The 12450-nt window shown below is 27.8% G+C and overlaps 2 protein-coding genes across 5 annotated transcripts; both read right to left on the bottom strand.

Annotated features, from left to right (window-relative positions):
• Positions 1 to 1580: 1580 nt before the first annotated feature.
• LOC111038442 lies at positions 1581 to 5604 on the bottom strand. 2 transcript variants are annotated; one of them, XM_022321545.1, is made up of 4 exons: positions 5518 to 5604; positions 3759 to 3966; positions 2980 to 3185; positions 1581 to 2179 (listed from the first exon to the last, which is right to left on the bottom strand). In XM_022321545.1, the coding sequence occupies exons 2-4, from the start codon at positions 3900 to 3902 to the stop codon at positions 1633 to 1635; spliced, it is 897 nt and encodes a 298-aa protein (XP_022177237.1). In that variant the 5' UTR covers positions 3903 to 3966; positions 5518 to 5604; the 3' UTR covers positions 1581 to 1632. The 2 variants fall into 2 exon arrangements, with proteins under 2 accessions (XP_022177237.1, XP_022177236.1); XM_022321544.1 differs by lacking the exon at positions 5518 to 5604 and having other exon boundaries at positions 3759 to 4640.
• Positions 5605 to 5674: 70 nt separating this feature from the next.
• On the bottom strand, positions 5675 to 9068 carry LOC111038440 (DNA ligase 1). 3 transcript variants are annotated; one of them, XM_022321542.1, is made up of 13 exons: positions 8868 to 9068; positions 8712 to 8778; positions 8510 to 8642; positions 8300 to 8385; positions 8012 to 8212; positions 7799 to 7912; positions 7510 to 7615; positions 7302 to 7445; positions 6827 to 7200; positions 6531 to 6752; positions 6371 to 6432; positions 6188 to 6285; positions 5675 to 5788 (listed from the first exon to the last, which is right to left on the bottom strand). In XM_022321542.1, exons 1-13 carry the CDS (start codon positions 8929 to 8931, stop codon positions 5717 to 5719), a joined length of 1743 nt encoding a protein of 580 aa, XP_022177234.1. In that variant the 5' UTR covers positions 8932 to 9068; the 3' UTR covers positions 5675 to 5716. The 3 variants fall into 3 exon arrangements, 2 of the variants coding, with proteins under 2 accessions (XP_022177234.1, XP_022177235.1); XR_002604986.1 differs by lacking the exon at positions 6371 to 6432 and having other exon boundaries at positions 8868 to 9067; XM_022321543.1 differs by lacking the exons at positions 5675 to 5788; positions 6371 to 6432 and having other exon boundaries at positions 6187 to 6285; positions 8868 to 9067.
• Between the last annotated feature and the right edge of the window lie 3382 nt (positions 9069 to 12450).

Below are 12450 nucleotides of genomic sequence, written 5' to 3'. Positions count from 1 at the left end.
TTTACACATCATATATATGATAATTAATTAAATTAAAATGTAGTGTATAATTTAAGCAACACATCTCCCAAGTTCTGGAATGCGATGTCGTTGTCATGATAATACTTCCAAATTCCAACAATTTGGTGTAACAAATTTATGGGAGTCTTTTGGCCCATATTTTGGTGCTCACTTAAAAAATAAAACTTGAGATATGGCCGTATAAGCTATACCAGTATGATGTCTACGAGTATATGATTCTGATTTCTCCAAGCACAATATCAAATTTTCACAAAATCGGTTAAGTACCTAGTTGTTGTGTACCTATATGAGCTATATAAGCTACACATATTAAGAGAGTATAACTTTTTAAATTCCTAGGATCTATAATAACGCAACATAATGATCTTAAGAATTTAAGATGAAGGTGGGCACTATAGAATAAAAATTGGAAATAGGTGTTTTTTGGCCAAGGAAAGCCATATTTTGCTCAAGATTTATTAAAAAATTAAAAATTCAATTGTAGGTACATGATTTGGCCAGCAGTGTTGTATATTTCTGAAGCATTAAAACTGAGAAAGGTGGACGAAATATCACTTGCAGTGTTCTAGAGAAAAATTTTAAAAATAATTTATGGGCCATGTATCTGACACTGGGGAATAGAGGATACCCCAAGGCACAAAATGAAGAATTTAAGAACTTATATCATGGCAAAAACTACGAGAAAAAGATTAATGAGGGCTGGTAAAGCTTGGAGGAAAGAGGGCTCGGTTATCGAGGGGGTTATTAAAGAAGATCCAATTGGGAAACTATACCATTACCTACCTAGGTATACCGCGTTTCCGATGGGAGGATTGAATCAAAAAAGATGTTGGGGATAGGGAAAGATGGCGATAAATTTGTTAGAAGGGATGGTCTTAAAGGCCGAACTCCACAAGAAGAAGAAGAAATTACGAATATACCATCAACACTTGCAACACTCATAATATATGTTTTGATATAGGAAAGGTAATTTCTTTATTTGAGTCCATAAACGTGACTATTTGATATTTTGATACATGCTCTTATCTCATCTGCCCTAGTGAAATGGCAACCGATAATCATGTTTTGTATAGGTATGTACAAAAATATTAATTTTCACTAATTATTTCTTTTATATTAATATTATAATTTGTAAGATGTGTAGCCATTGGCTACCATTTATACACAAAAAGGTATTTTCGATTTCCATCGTAAATCTTAAAATCCTTGTGCGAGCACATTTTTCGGGCAACTTTTCAAATTTTTTTTTTTTAAACCATAAGGGTACCTACAAGCAAAAATAAATTAGCCCTATTGGTCTAGCTTTTCTCAAGAGACAAGAGATGAGATTGCCAACGAACAGTGCTTCAATTTTATAGATCAAAATGTACCAACTAAATAATTCATTTATTTTGTAGATAATAAAGTATAAAAATATGCAAATAATGTTGATGATGACTTATTATAGTGTTCATGAAAAAAAATTGAAAATCATTGGTAAAAATACAAATAACAATAGTAGGTACCTATCCCAGAATAATATAATATCGTATAATAATAATTATTATAAAGAAATATGTAAAAAAAGTACCTATTCAGTATTCATTGTTTGTGTAATATAATATAGGTATTTTACGACTTTTTGTTTTCGACAATTCGTGTTTTTTTAATTGAATTCTCCTTTGTTACTTTTGTATCAGCTTTCGATGAATATAATTTATTCTTTATAATTGTCTTGCCATTCTCGTTGGACTTGTCGGTGATTAACTTTTCAGGAACAGCGATAGAATTTTTTTTTTTTGTGTTCACCCCGATAATAATTCTCTCTCCGTTTTTCTTTACCTGGGCGTTTTTGACGTTAACCACTGGCCCTCGCGATTTCGCTTTAAGTCCTTTACTAGCATTTTTCTTTTTCGACAACTTCTTTTCCTGGAAAGCGGGCTCTTGCGTCTGTTCTGTGGTCGTCTGTACGGCCGACACCGCAACCCGTTTGAACGAATCGTAGTCGAATATCTTACAGCTCTCGCCCGTACAGAATTCGATGCCGCACTCTTTGCACGACAAAAACTTCGACTCCACTCCTCCGGACGCATTTTTCTTTTTCCGCAGAAAACTATCGCGAGGGGTTCTTTTTTCCGCGTTCCTGGTCTTAAGCGTGGCCGTACCTAGTTCCACTTGTCTACAATATAAAAAACAACAATTTATCCATAAAAAATAGGTATAAGTATAGGTATTTGAAGGTTAGATAGTAGACACCAGTGTACGTAGCCTGGTAGAAGCTATAAACAGTACTGTACCACATATCGGTTTTCTAAGGACAATATTTCAATGTTCAGTCCGTCAGCCCGACAGCCGCATAAGAATAAAATCTAACTGTCGATATTTGTATTAGTTTGCAAATATAGCTTATTAGTTATTAGTTTATTACCTACTAGATTACTTCCATTTTTATAGGGTTAACAATTTTCAATTTTAACCTATCTGTAATTACCAAATTTCAATCTATAAGCCTAATGCCTAAAGTCTATATAATAAATAATAATAGTTTGTTTACTTAGTTGATTAGTTATTATATAACTCTGATTTAATGTAAAACTGCCATGAAAATGTAACCTCGTGCATAACACTTTGGATTTTTTTTATTTTTCATCACGTTTTTTCCACAGTAGCCCTACCTATACCTACAAAAGTATGCTAACTAATAAAAAAGTTATCGATACTTGGAGTTTAATATTGTTGTTTAAATTATGAATAAACTTATTGCAGAGTAGGTACCTTTTTATTGTTTTAAGATTTATAAGTTCCTTATAAATGTAACTGTTGAATTGTTTTAAGAGTGAAGACCATACCTACCTCCTCTCAAATATATATTTTATTATTGACATTGAAAACGTAATCATATAAAATGTGATATTAAATACCTAATAGGTAAAAATATTCCTTGTGACAAAATGCGAACATTTGTTTTTAAAACGTTACCTCGAAAAATATTCTTCATCGATTTTTGATTTTGGGCGAAGAGAAGTAAGCATTTTCCATGGGATGTTTACCGAGTACAACTCGTCTAATGAAACTCCTTTCATTTCTGACGGAGTTGGCTCAGCAAATGGAAATGATTTTTTACTTTCTTTCTTAGGTAGTTTAAATTTGAATTTTTTTTCTCTTATCTTAATATCGCCCAGTTTCTAAAAAAAAAAATCGAAAAAAATATTCTTATAAATTAATTTGATAACATTGTGTAGTTTTTAACATATTATGACGTATCAAATTACTGGTACTAGGTATTTCAAAAATAAAACCTAATATTCAGTACTTTTTGATAAATATGAAGATAATTATGTTGGTACCTAAAACTATAATTGAAATAATTATATTGTATTTGATTAGAAAGTGGTTATGCAATATCGAATATATTTAAGTAGGACGTTAGTACAGTATTAAATTATTAATATTTATATAAGATCCACTTAAAATAGAAATATTATAAGATGAAACAAAATTGTAGGTGTTATGGTTGTTAACCTGTTTATAGTTTTAACCTCATAGTTTAAATTAATGTATAATTATTTCAAGTTTCAAAGATTTTTTAAAAAAATTGCAATTATTAATAGCACTTGAGGCTTATCTATACATGATATACATTATTATATCAATGATTTAGGTAGTATGATATAATGTATGGCAAGTATTGATATTAATATATTTTAATATGGTATCGCTTTAAAGTAGGTAGCAGATAATTAAAATTTAAAAATTACTTTTTCTGGTTTTATCTTGAATTCGGGCACTTTTTCCACGAGTTTTCTTAATTCTTCCTTTGAATTGGCAGTACAGTTATGTAAATCCAAAAGTGTAGTTTGTTCTTTCTTTTTAGCAAGAAACTCTTCAATTTGGGAAGCCATTTTCTTGTAATTGTTTTAATAAAATCCATAAATGTTATAATTTTTTAAGCATCGAGTAATTGACCTGTTAACAAAAAATATGAATAAATTAGTATAATATACAGGTAGTACTTATCAAATCGATCATTAAAGAAGTACTTAAATAATTTACGACCAACAAATTTAGAATTGGCTTTATTAAATATATTACATATACGAAATGGGCGACGTTTTTGAAATTTAAATTCTACATTTGTTTAATGCCGGATAGGTAAGCATTACCTATATACCCCCAATTTCTATAGACTCAAAATTGTATACTGATTTAATTACCGTTTATGTATTATTAAAATAGCATATAAACTTATGTCAATTTAACCGATTTTTTTCATCAATAATTGTACAACAACAATTAAATCAAGTAGGTAAAATAACACTATAGGACTAAAATATGCATCATACATAAGTGTGTTTCTAACTGTCTCATGCGAAAATATGTTTTTTTAATCTTTTATACATAAACAAAATGTAAATAGTCTCATACACTCAAAACAATATATTTTAGTATATGAACCTAGAAATTACAAATTATGTATTTATGTTGTTTGACATATTTTGCAACTAATACTGTTAATGTAAATAGTATTTTTTTGTGTATAAATGTTTAAATCGTTTTCATTTTTTAAAATTAATTGTTATTAATGTAAATTTTCGGTACTAAACACCTATAAAAGCCTGAGAAAAATAAGTAATAACTATATTCTTATTGACATAAAATTTAGTTTAAAGTTAAATATTTAGAAATACCTATATTATAACTATGTGTGTGTATAATAAATAATAATTACATGGAACTTTTAGGTATATAATGTAACTCCATAAGTATATATGTACAAAAAAATTTATGATACAACATTTTGGCCTTCAAGTTATTTTTATGATTTTGTTTGATTACAAACTAAATTTTTTTAAATAACTAATTAATAAATATAACATGTTACAATGTTACAAATGTAATTTATTTCTAACAGTATACGATTAATATCTATGTTTAATTATTATAGATGATATATAGGTATGATATGGTAATATATTAATATAATAGAATAAAATTCAATAAAATAGTACATATAATTTGTATAGGTAGGTACCTACCTTTTATATAACATTAAAAATTTTAAATTTTATTTCGCAAATACATTTTAGAACTTAACCAATTTTATAAATAAATTTCTGTGGTAAATTACGTTCTTAATTTTTAATTGAACTTAAAATTTCACAATTTTTCATGCTTTTACTATAGCAGCTTATAATAATACAACGTATAAGTCGTATTTTTATGTAGGTTAAATATTTAATAACGATTATTAATATTTAGATAGGTACACATACGACATAATTATACAATTAAACAATTAAAAAACAACAGTCGAAAGTTGTTTATTTAAAAAGTTAAAATTATAATAATTGTTTATATAATAGAATTACATTTTAACATAGAACAATAATTATACTTTGTACATATAAGCAATTTAACAAAATCAAAATTTTTTCAACAAGAAAACAAGTTATATTGAAAAAATATAACTAAAAATAATTTTAAAGTTTTAACTTTTAAGTTTGGTTACGTAGGTACCTTTGAAATAATGTATCAATGCATCTTCCATGCATTTTATTTGAAAATATTGAAACTGTAGAGAAAAATAATGTTATTAATATTGCTTAATATTTAAAGTTAGTGTTTGTCGGTTATATTTTATTTTACTGCTATCTGTAGTTCTAATAGTCCTAGGATTGAGGTAATATTAATGATTTATAAAAGTAATATTAAATAATCATGAAGAATCTGATGATGGTGATTCGTCAGCAATAACACTTTTCCAATGTTTTCGTTTGGTTTCTAGTGCCTGTATGCAAACAAATAAAATGATAATTAACAATTATTAATAAGCTACCAACAATATATAGCTTTAAGGTTTCTCACGAACAACCATCTGTTTAATAGCTAAATATAATAATAAAATAATATTTTATATATTATATATGATAACGTTTTACGATGAATAAAATAGAGAGGTTCTGAATGCAATCCAACTGCAATTAATGTTTTTCGTGTGCCTATATATTTAATTAAAATATAAATAATTATCGACGGTGTTTTAAACCTAAATACAGTTTACGCATTACCAATCGATAAGCTTATACTATTATTATTTATTAGAATGTTGTATATAGGTACCTACTATAATAACAATATATTTATTCATTCTTATGGATTATATATACTGTATGGTGTATACTCTTACTTTTCTTAACGATGATAATTGGTATAACACATCCTTAACCGATATGCTTTCTGGCAACGAAGGAGTTTTATTTGGAACACTTTTACTGTTTTTCATTTCTGCAACATTTTATGATAATGTGAAGTGTATTTTAGTACATAATAATCCAAATAATAAGTAGGTGCCATTTTCCACACAACACACCTGCAAAATTTGGCCGGCCGTATGCAAACGTCTTTTTTGAATAATTATCCGGAAACGTTAAGCTATACATTTAAATAATATACACGACCATATGAACAAACATACCTAATGGCCTAATACATTTTACTATTTTAAAGGTAAACATTTTAAAATTGTATACCCGGCTCGTCCATTTAAGTTTGGTGATTGACTTTTTGCTGAATTTGCATTACTTATCCGTCTGGCCCACGGTGATTTTTGTCTCAGTTTCAACTGGTAATTTGGATCTTTGGCACTTTGTTTGACATACTGTACTTCTGGTCTGTTCACTCCCCACTTTGGCCTTTGGTCCAAATCTATAGATTTTTGATATACATTACTAACCGAAGTTTTCACAGGTTTCCTGAAACAAAAGTAATTTCCCAAGACTTGCCAGTCTAAAAACAGTGTTTTGTTAAATTTATGTTTTAGATTTACTTTAAAATATCAGTTTGGATTGCTACACTAGTAGTCTGACTCCGAAATTTGCTCGGTGTCAACAATTTTTGGCGGTTTAGAGGAGAGAGTGAAGTTTGAAGTGTTACGTCGACGTCCGGCAACTTAGGGATCTCTTTAATCTCTACTGGATTTGGTGCGTTTGGTTGTGCCTTTGGTTCTAGGCAAACTTTAGGTTCAAGTTTAGGTTCACTGCAATTACTAACTACCACTACAGGTTCTGTGGAAATTTGTTCTTTGACTTCTTCCTGATTTTGTCGTTTTTTTTGCATGTGTTTGGATTTGTCCTCCTTTGCTTGTTTTTGTGCATTCTCCAAAACTTCTTGCATAGCTTTCGCTTTACGTTCATCACACAACTATTTGGATAAAATACGCTCATTACAACAATATTTTATCGCTCTCAATGATAGTTTTGCATTATAATAATTATTGTATACATTATAATTTGTCGACTTACTTCTTTTTCTCTTTGTCGTTTCAATTCGTCTTCTAATCGTTTTTTTTCAATTTCTTGTTGCCTTTGTATACGTCGTTCTTCAATCAGATCGTCCTGCTTTTTCTTTTCGAGTTCTTCTTTTTTTTTTAATTGTCTTTCTTTTAACTATTATGAGAATTAATTTATTAATAGATAGTCATTACAAATTATAAGCTCTAGGCAAGTTCACCTGTTGTTTTATAGCTTCTTGAAGTTCCATTGCTTTTTGCCTTTTAACTTCTCTTGCAGCTATTTCTTCGGTGGTCAATGGAATATTTTGCCCTAGTAAGTAAGTCCTAGCACATACATGGCAATAAAAAATAAACCATTTAATTTTTAAATGTATAATATAGGTACCGAATATTAATGGTATTTATAAAAAAAAAAAATAATTAATACGTCATATTCGTCGAATATATTTATTTTAGTACAAGCAATCAAATGTCTTGTTATGTAGTAGGTAGTAAGATATATTTCACCTGTTACAAACGTTGTTTGAATCTAATGAATTTAAAGTGTCACAGCTACCTCCAAAATCTGGAGGTTTATGAGTGTCTTGGAATTGTGTTTTACCAATTTCGTTGGTTGCAGAACTATTTTAAGTATAAATTATACCCAATATATATTTAGTCTTCATAAATATATTACATGTCTTATAACTTTCGATTTATTAAAATCTACTTATTACTTACGGGTTTTCCGATGAATGTTCTACCCAACTTGGCGTCTCGTTTCTTTCATTTCTTAAATATTTTCTCTCATTTGAATTGAAGTTTGGAGGATTTAATCCAGCATTTAAAACATTATATTGCTTATCCCACTTTTGTCTTTCTGGTGTCCCTCCTCCTTCATTAGTATTGTTTTCTTTTGATATTGTGTATGTCCGATTTAATCTTTTATTTTAATGTAACATTTTTATTAATTCAAAATACAAAATTGTCTTAATATTTTAGCCTTTAGGTGCATTATTTTTTACTTACATAGTATGAGTGCTTTTTGGTTTAGAATCATCCATCACTCCAGCATCAATGTTTAGATCTTTTTCAATTTTATTAGTGTAAGTATTCTGTACATAATAAGATTAAAATAAATTATGTGTCAAGTACATAATGAATAATAAATAATAATGAACATTTAAAAAATGTATTAAAGCTAAGGTCATATAAATTACTAAACGTGTATTATCTTACGTTGTGTAAGTTTTGTTTTTGATTATCATGAGAAATCGGAGGAAAACTTAAAATTTTTTGTGTTTGTAAATCTTTGTATGCGGCTAGGCGATCAAGGTCATTTGAACGTATTTCTGGATATATGACATGATCCCTGTAATGGAAAAAAAAATATTTAGTAAGATGCCATGATCATAAAATAATTTATTGGAAATTGGAATACCTCTGATCATTAAAAACGATTGGCGTGTTTTGATTTCTCCAGTAACTGTTTAATTTTACCAGCTCTTCTAAAAAAAGTGGTTATAATTAAAAAAATTTTTAAAAATTTAAAAATAATCCCATGTTAGCACAATGATTTAATAAATATTTTACCTACCTTTTTCTTTTGCCCATTGTTGTTTTTTTAACTCGACCAATGATACCGACCTCACTACCATCATTTAACTAATGAATAAATAATAAAGATCATGCGAGACACAGTGTTTATCTGGCCACAAAATAAAACAATAATGACGCACATACGAAACACGATACTGTTCCTCCTTAAGACTGCATACATATGGGGTCAATAGTCTTATACATATTGACCATATTATACGTAGCCATAGAAACCATTTGTTGGCACTAAACTAAATAGTACTGTAGTTATAAATCTTTTGCATGAATTAAGTTTAAGTGAATGTATAATTTGTACATAATATTATAATTTATAATATGTATATTGTTTATGTTACCACAATTCGCTTAATTTATGCGTTTTACAATTACATTTATATAATCCCCGTCAATTAAAAAAAATGTATAAATACATTTTGTGATGAGTTTCTAAAACAAATAATTATAGCCATGGCACATCATATAAAAAAAACTTGGGAAATATGTTATTATAATTAGTATAATAAAACCTAATACAAATCAACAACATACAAATGATGATACCAAATAGATATACCAATATAATATGTGTGTTATATTTTGTCAATGTTAAATTTTATCCTGAATTTAAAATTTGTTTAAATTTAAAACAAAATCTTTTATATTTAATTTCTAATACCTTATACCTATGTACGGCTATATACTCGTAATATGTAATATCAGTATATTGAGTTTAAATAAAAGATTATCCGATAATGATTTCGGTACATGCGAATATACCCAAAGTACAAGAAAGTAATGAGAAAAAAACAGTGTAATTGTAAATCATTGAATACTAAATAAAACATAATAATTAAAAATCTGTTCTACAAAATATGTTGAACAATTTTTGAATATTGAATTTTTTTTCAATACATTTTAAATTATTTTTATTTTTTAGAATTGTGAGTAATTTGATTTTTAAAAAATGAACATATTTCTCCCCATATTTTAATAATTCCGAAAAAAATACTTCTATATTTTCTTTACGCTTATAGTTACATAATTTATATACAATTGATACACCCACTGTTATTATACTGAAACATGTACATATTGTATTTGTTTAGATTTTTATTGCCTATAATTGTCAATCAATAATATCCATCATAACCAATGTACCTATAATAATATATCCTTTATAGGTATTCTTTGTACATAATAAAATAGTTATAATATTGTATTATTTATTACGCTGTGTAATATTGTTTTTGCATGGCATTACATCCTGTAAAGCAGTGTTTCCCAACCTTTTTACCACCACGGACCACTTCCACAATATTTTATAGGTCGCGGACCACCTCAATTTTACACAAACTAGGAAGACCTTTTTTTTTTTTTGCTCATTAACAAGAATACACAAAATTTATTAAAAATTTTTTATTATTTTACTGTACTATTATATATAATTATTTAATTATTAAACTTTACTAATAATTTACTTAGTGTGATTTTTGTTGCTGCATTTCTTTGACCAGTTTTTCAATTCTCGGATGAATGTTGCTAATGGCTAAACGCATGTCGTCACTTACGTCCAAGCGATTTCTCTGTTTATTTTTGATCACAAGTAGACTGGAAAATCCTTGTTCACACAAATACGTAGTTGAAAATACTACTAAATAACGTAAGGCAATTTCCCGTAGTTGAATATGTAATGTTGCCCTTCTGCACCAAAATTCCTCAAGGTTCATACCAGAATCAAACATATTTTTGCAGTCAGAGTCATTTTGCAGTTTTAATAGAAAACTTAGGACTAGTTAATAGAATACCCTTAGGAATACTTGGCACTATTAATTTGTATTGTATCATCGTATTTGATCTAAATAAGTAAATCCAACAAAAATTTCAAAAATATGCCATAAAAAACCAATTTCATAATAACAACTATAAACTAATAATTTTCATTTTTACTTTTGTACGTTATCATTCGAAAAAATTGGTACAAGTATGTATAATTAAATTTTTAAGAACTATTGATTATTTGAAAGCAAAATTAATTTGTATGTGATTAAAATATTTATGAAACTTTAAATTTAGATTAGATTTCTTATATATGATATAACACATACAGTGTTATAGTCTTATACTACATAAATAATTATCTTAGCATTGAAATAAGTATTAATAAAATAGATTTTTATAAATTTTTAAAATTTAAAAAATCCGCATCTGTAGTCAAGGTGTATGACCTAATATTTTGAAAACTTCATTTAAATTTATAAATATTAATAATTCAAATGGTATATAATATAGCAAGTATCAATCATAATATTACATTATTAAGCAATAATCATAATATAATCCTATTTGACTGCACTAAAAAAATATGAGTGATTATGATCGGAGAAGTCTACATTACGTTTTGAAATCAAAATTAATGTACCCACGCACTGCATTATAATAATATGGTATATGATTTGTGTAACCCAAGATTCATTTTAGTATGTACAGTGTTTATTGTTTACCTATATTATTATAATATGGTCTTTTATTCACGTACGCATAATATTATGTTATACAGGTAGGTTACACGTATTATAAATGCGCATATTATGTGTCAAAGTTGAAAGTACTATCAACGTCAACGAAAAATTAGGTCGAAGACGACGTTGCGATGACATTTATAAACCATCGCCGCCGTCGAGCACCATCGGATCTACGGCATAATAATACTATACAACATGTCAAAAATAATAGCAAAAAGTATGTCGTATGCTACGCCAATAGGACGAACTGGAATAAGGGAACAAAAGACGCGTCTGCAGGGACACTTAAACGGACAAACGTCGTGGACAGAGCAGCAGAAGGTACACAATATAGGGTGATTCACCAAGCACGCTCACCTCCATTTTTCCTTTGATATTGAATTTATTCATAATCTGCTGTTTTAGATTTTCAAGTATACATCATTACATCATCCATTAGGACGATATTTTTAAATACTTAGATTCGTCTTAAGTATACCATTTAAAGAGTATCTTTTGGTGGTATTAACTGCCAAATTTTTTTTTCAAATGAGAATCTCCTTTTTTCCTATGAATTTTTCATCAGAAGACTATCAAACTATCGAAAATATTGATGTATATCTTTTTTGAAATTAGAACAATACGTTTTTGAGTTTTTGACTTAGTGTACCAATAAGTAATGATAATAGCTGGTTTATGGTAAAAATTTTGAAGAAAAGGTATGATTTAAAGATATGATTGCTTGAATAAATTATAGTAATTAATATTAATCTATCGACGTTTTATAGCTTATTAGAATTGTCTGAGTAAAATACATATACTATAGATTCGATACCAATGTGGTATCATAAACATATAATATGTTTTATATTTTTTTCAAACCATTTTAATGACAATTATTGAATTATTCTTGGTACATATATTTTTTTTAAATATAACTCAGAAACTACTCGTTTGTATTTTTATTTAAATATGCCAACCACTCAAAATAATAATTTGTCGAACAATTCACAATATAAAAGGCTGGTTTTTATTTGTCAAAAATAAAAGTTTGTGTCACCTGTAGAGGCCTTAATTGGT

The sequence above is a fragment of the Myzus persicae genome, unplaced genomic scaffold, assembly GCF_001856785.1.
Source record: "Myzus persicae strain clone G006 unplaced genomic scaffold, MPER_G0061.0, whole genome shotgun sequence".
In the NCBI taxonomy this organism is placed as follows: domain Eukaryota; kingdom Metazoa; phylum Arthropoda; class Insecta; order Hemiptera; family Aphididae; genus Myzus; species Myzus persicae.
Note: the sequence above shows the minus strand (reverse complement) of the source record. Positions and strands in the feature narration are given on the sequence as shown.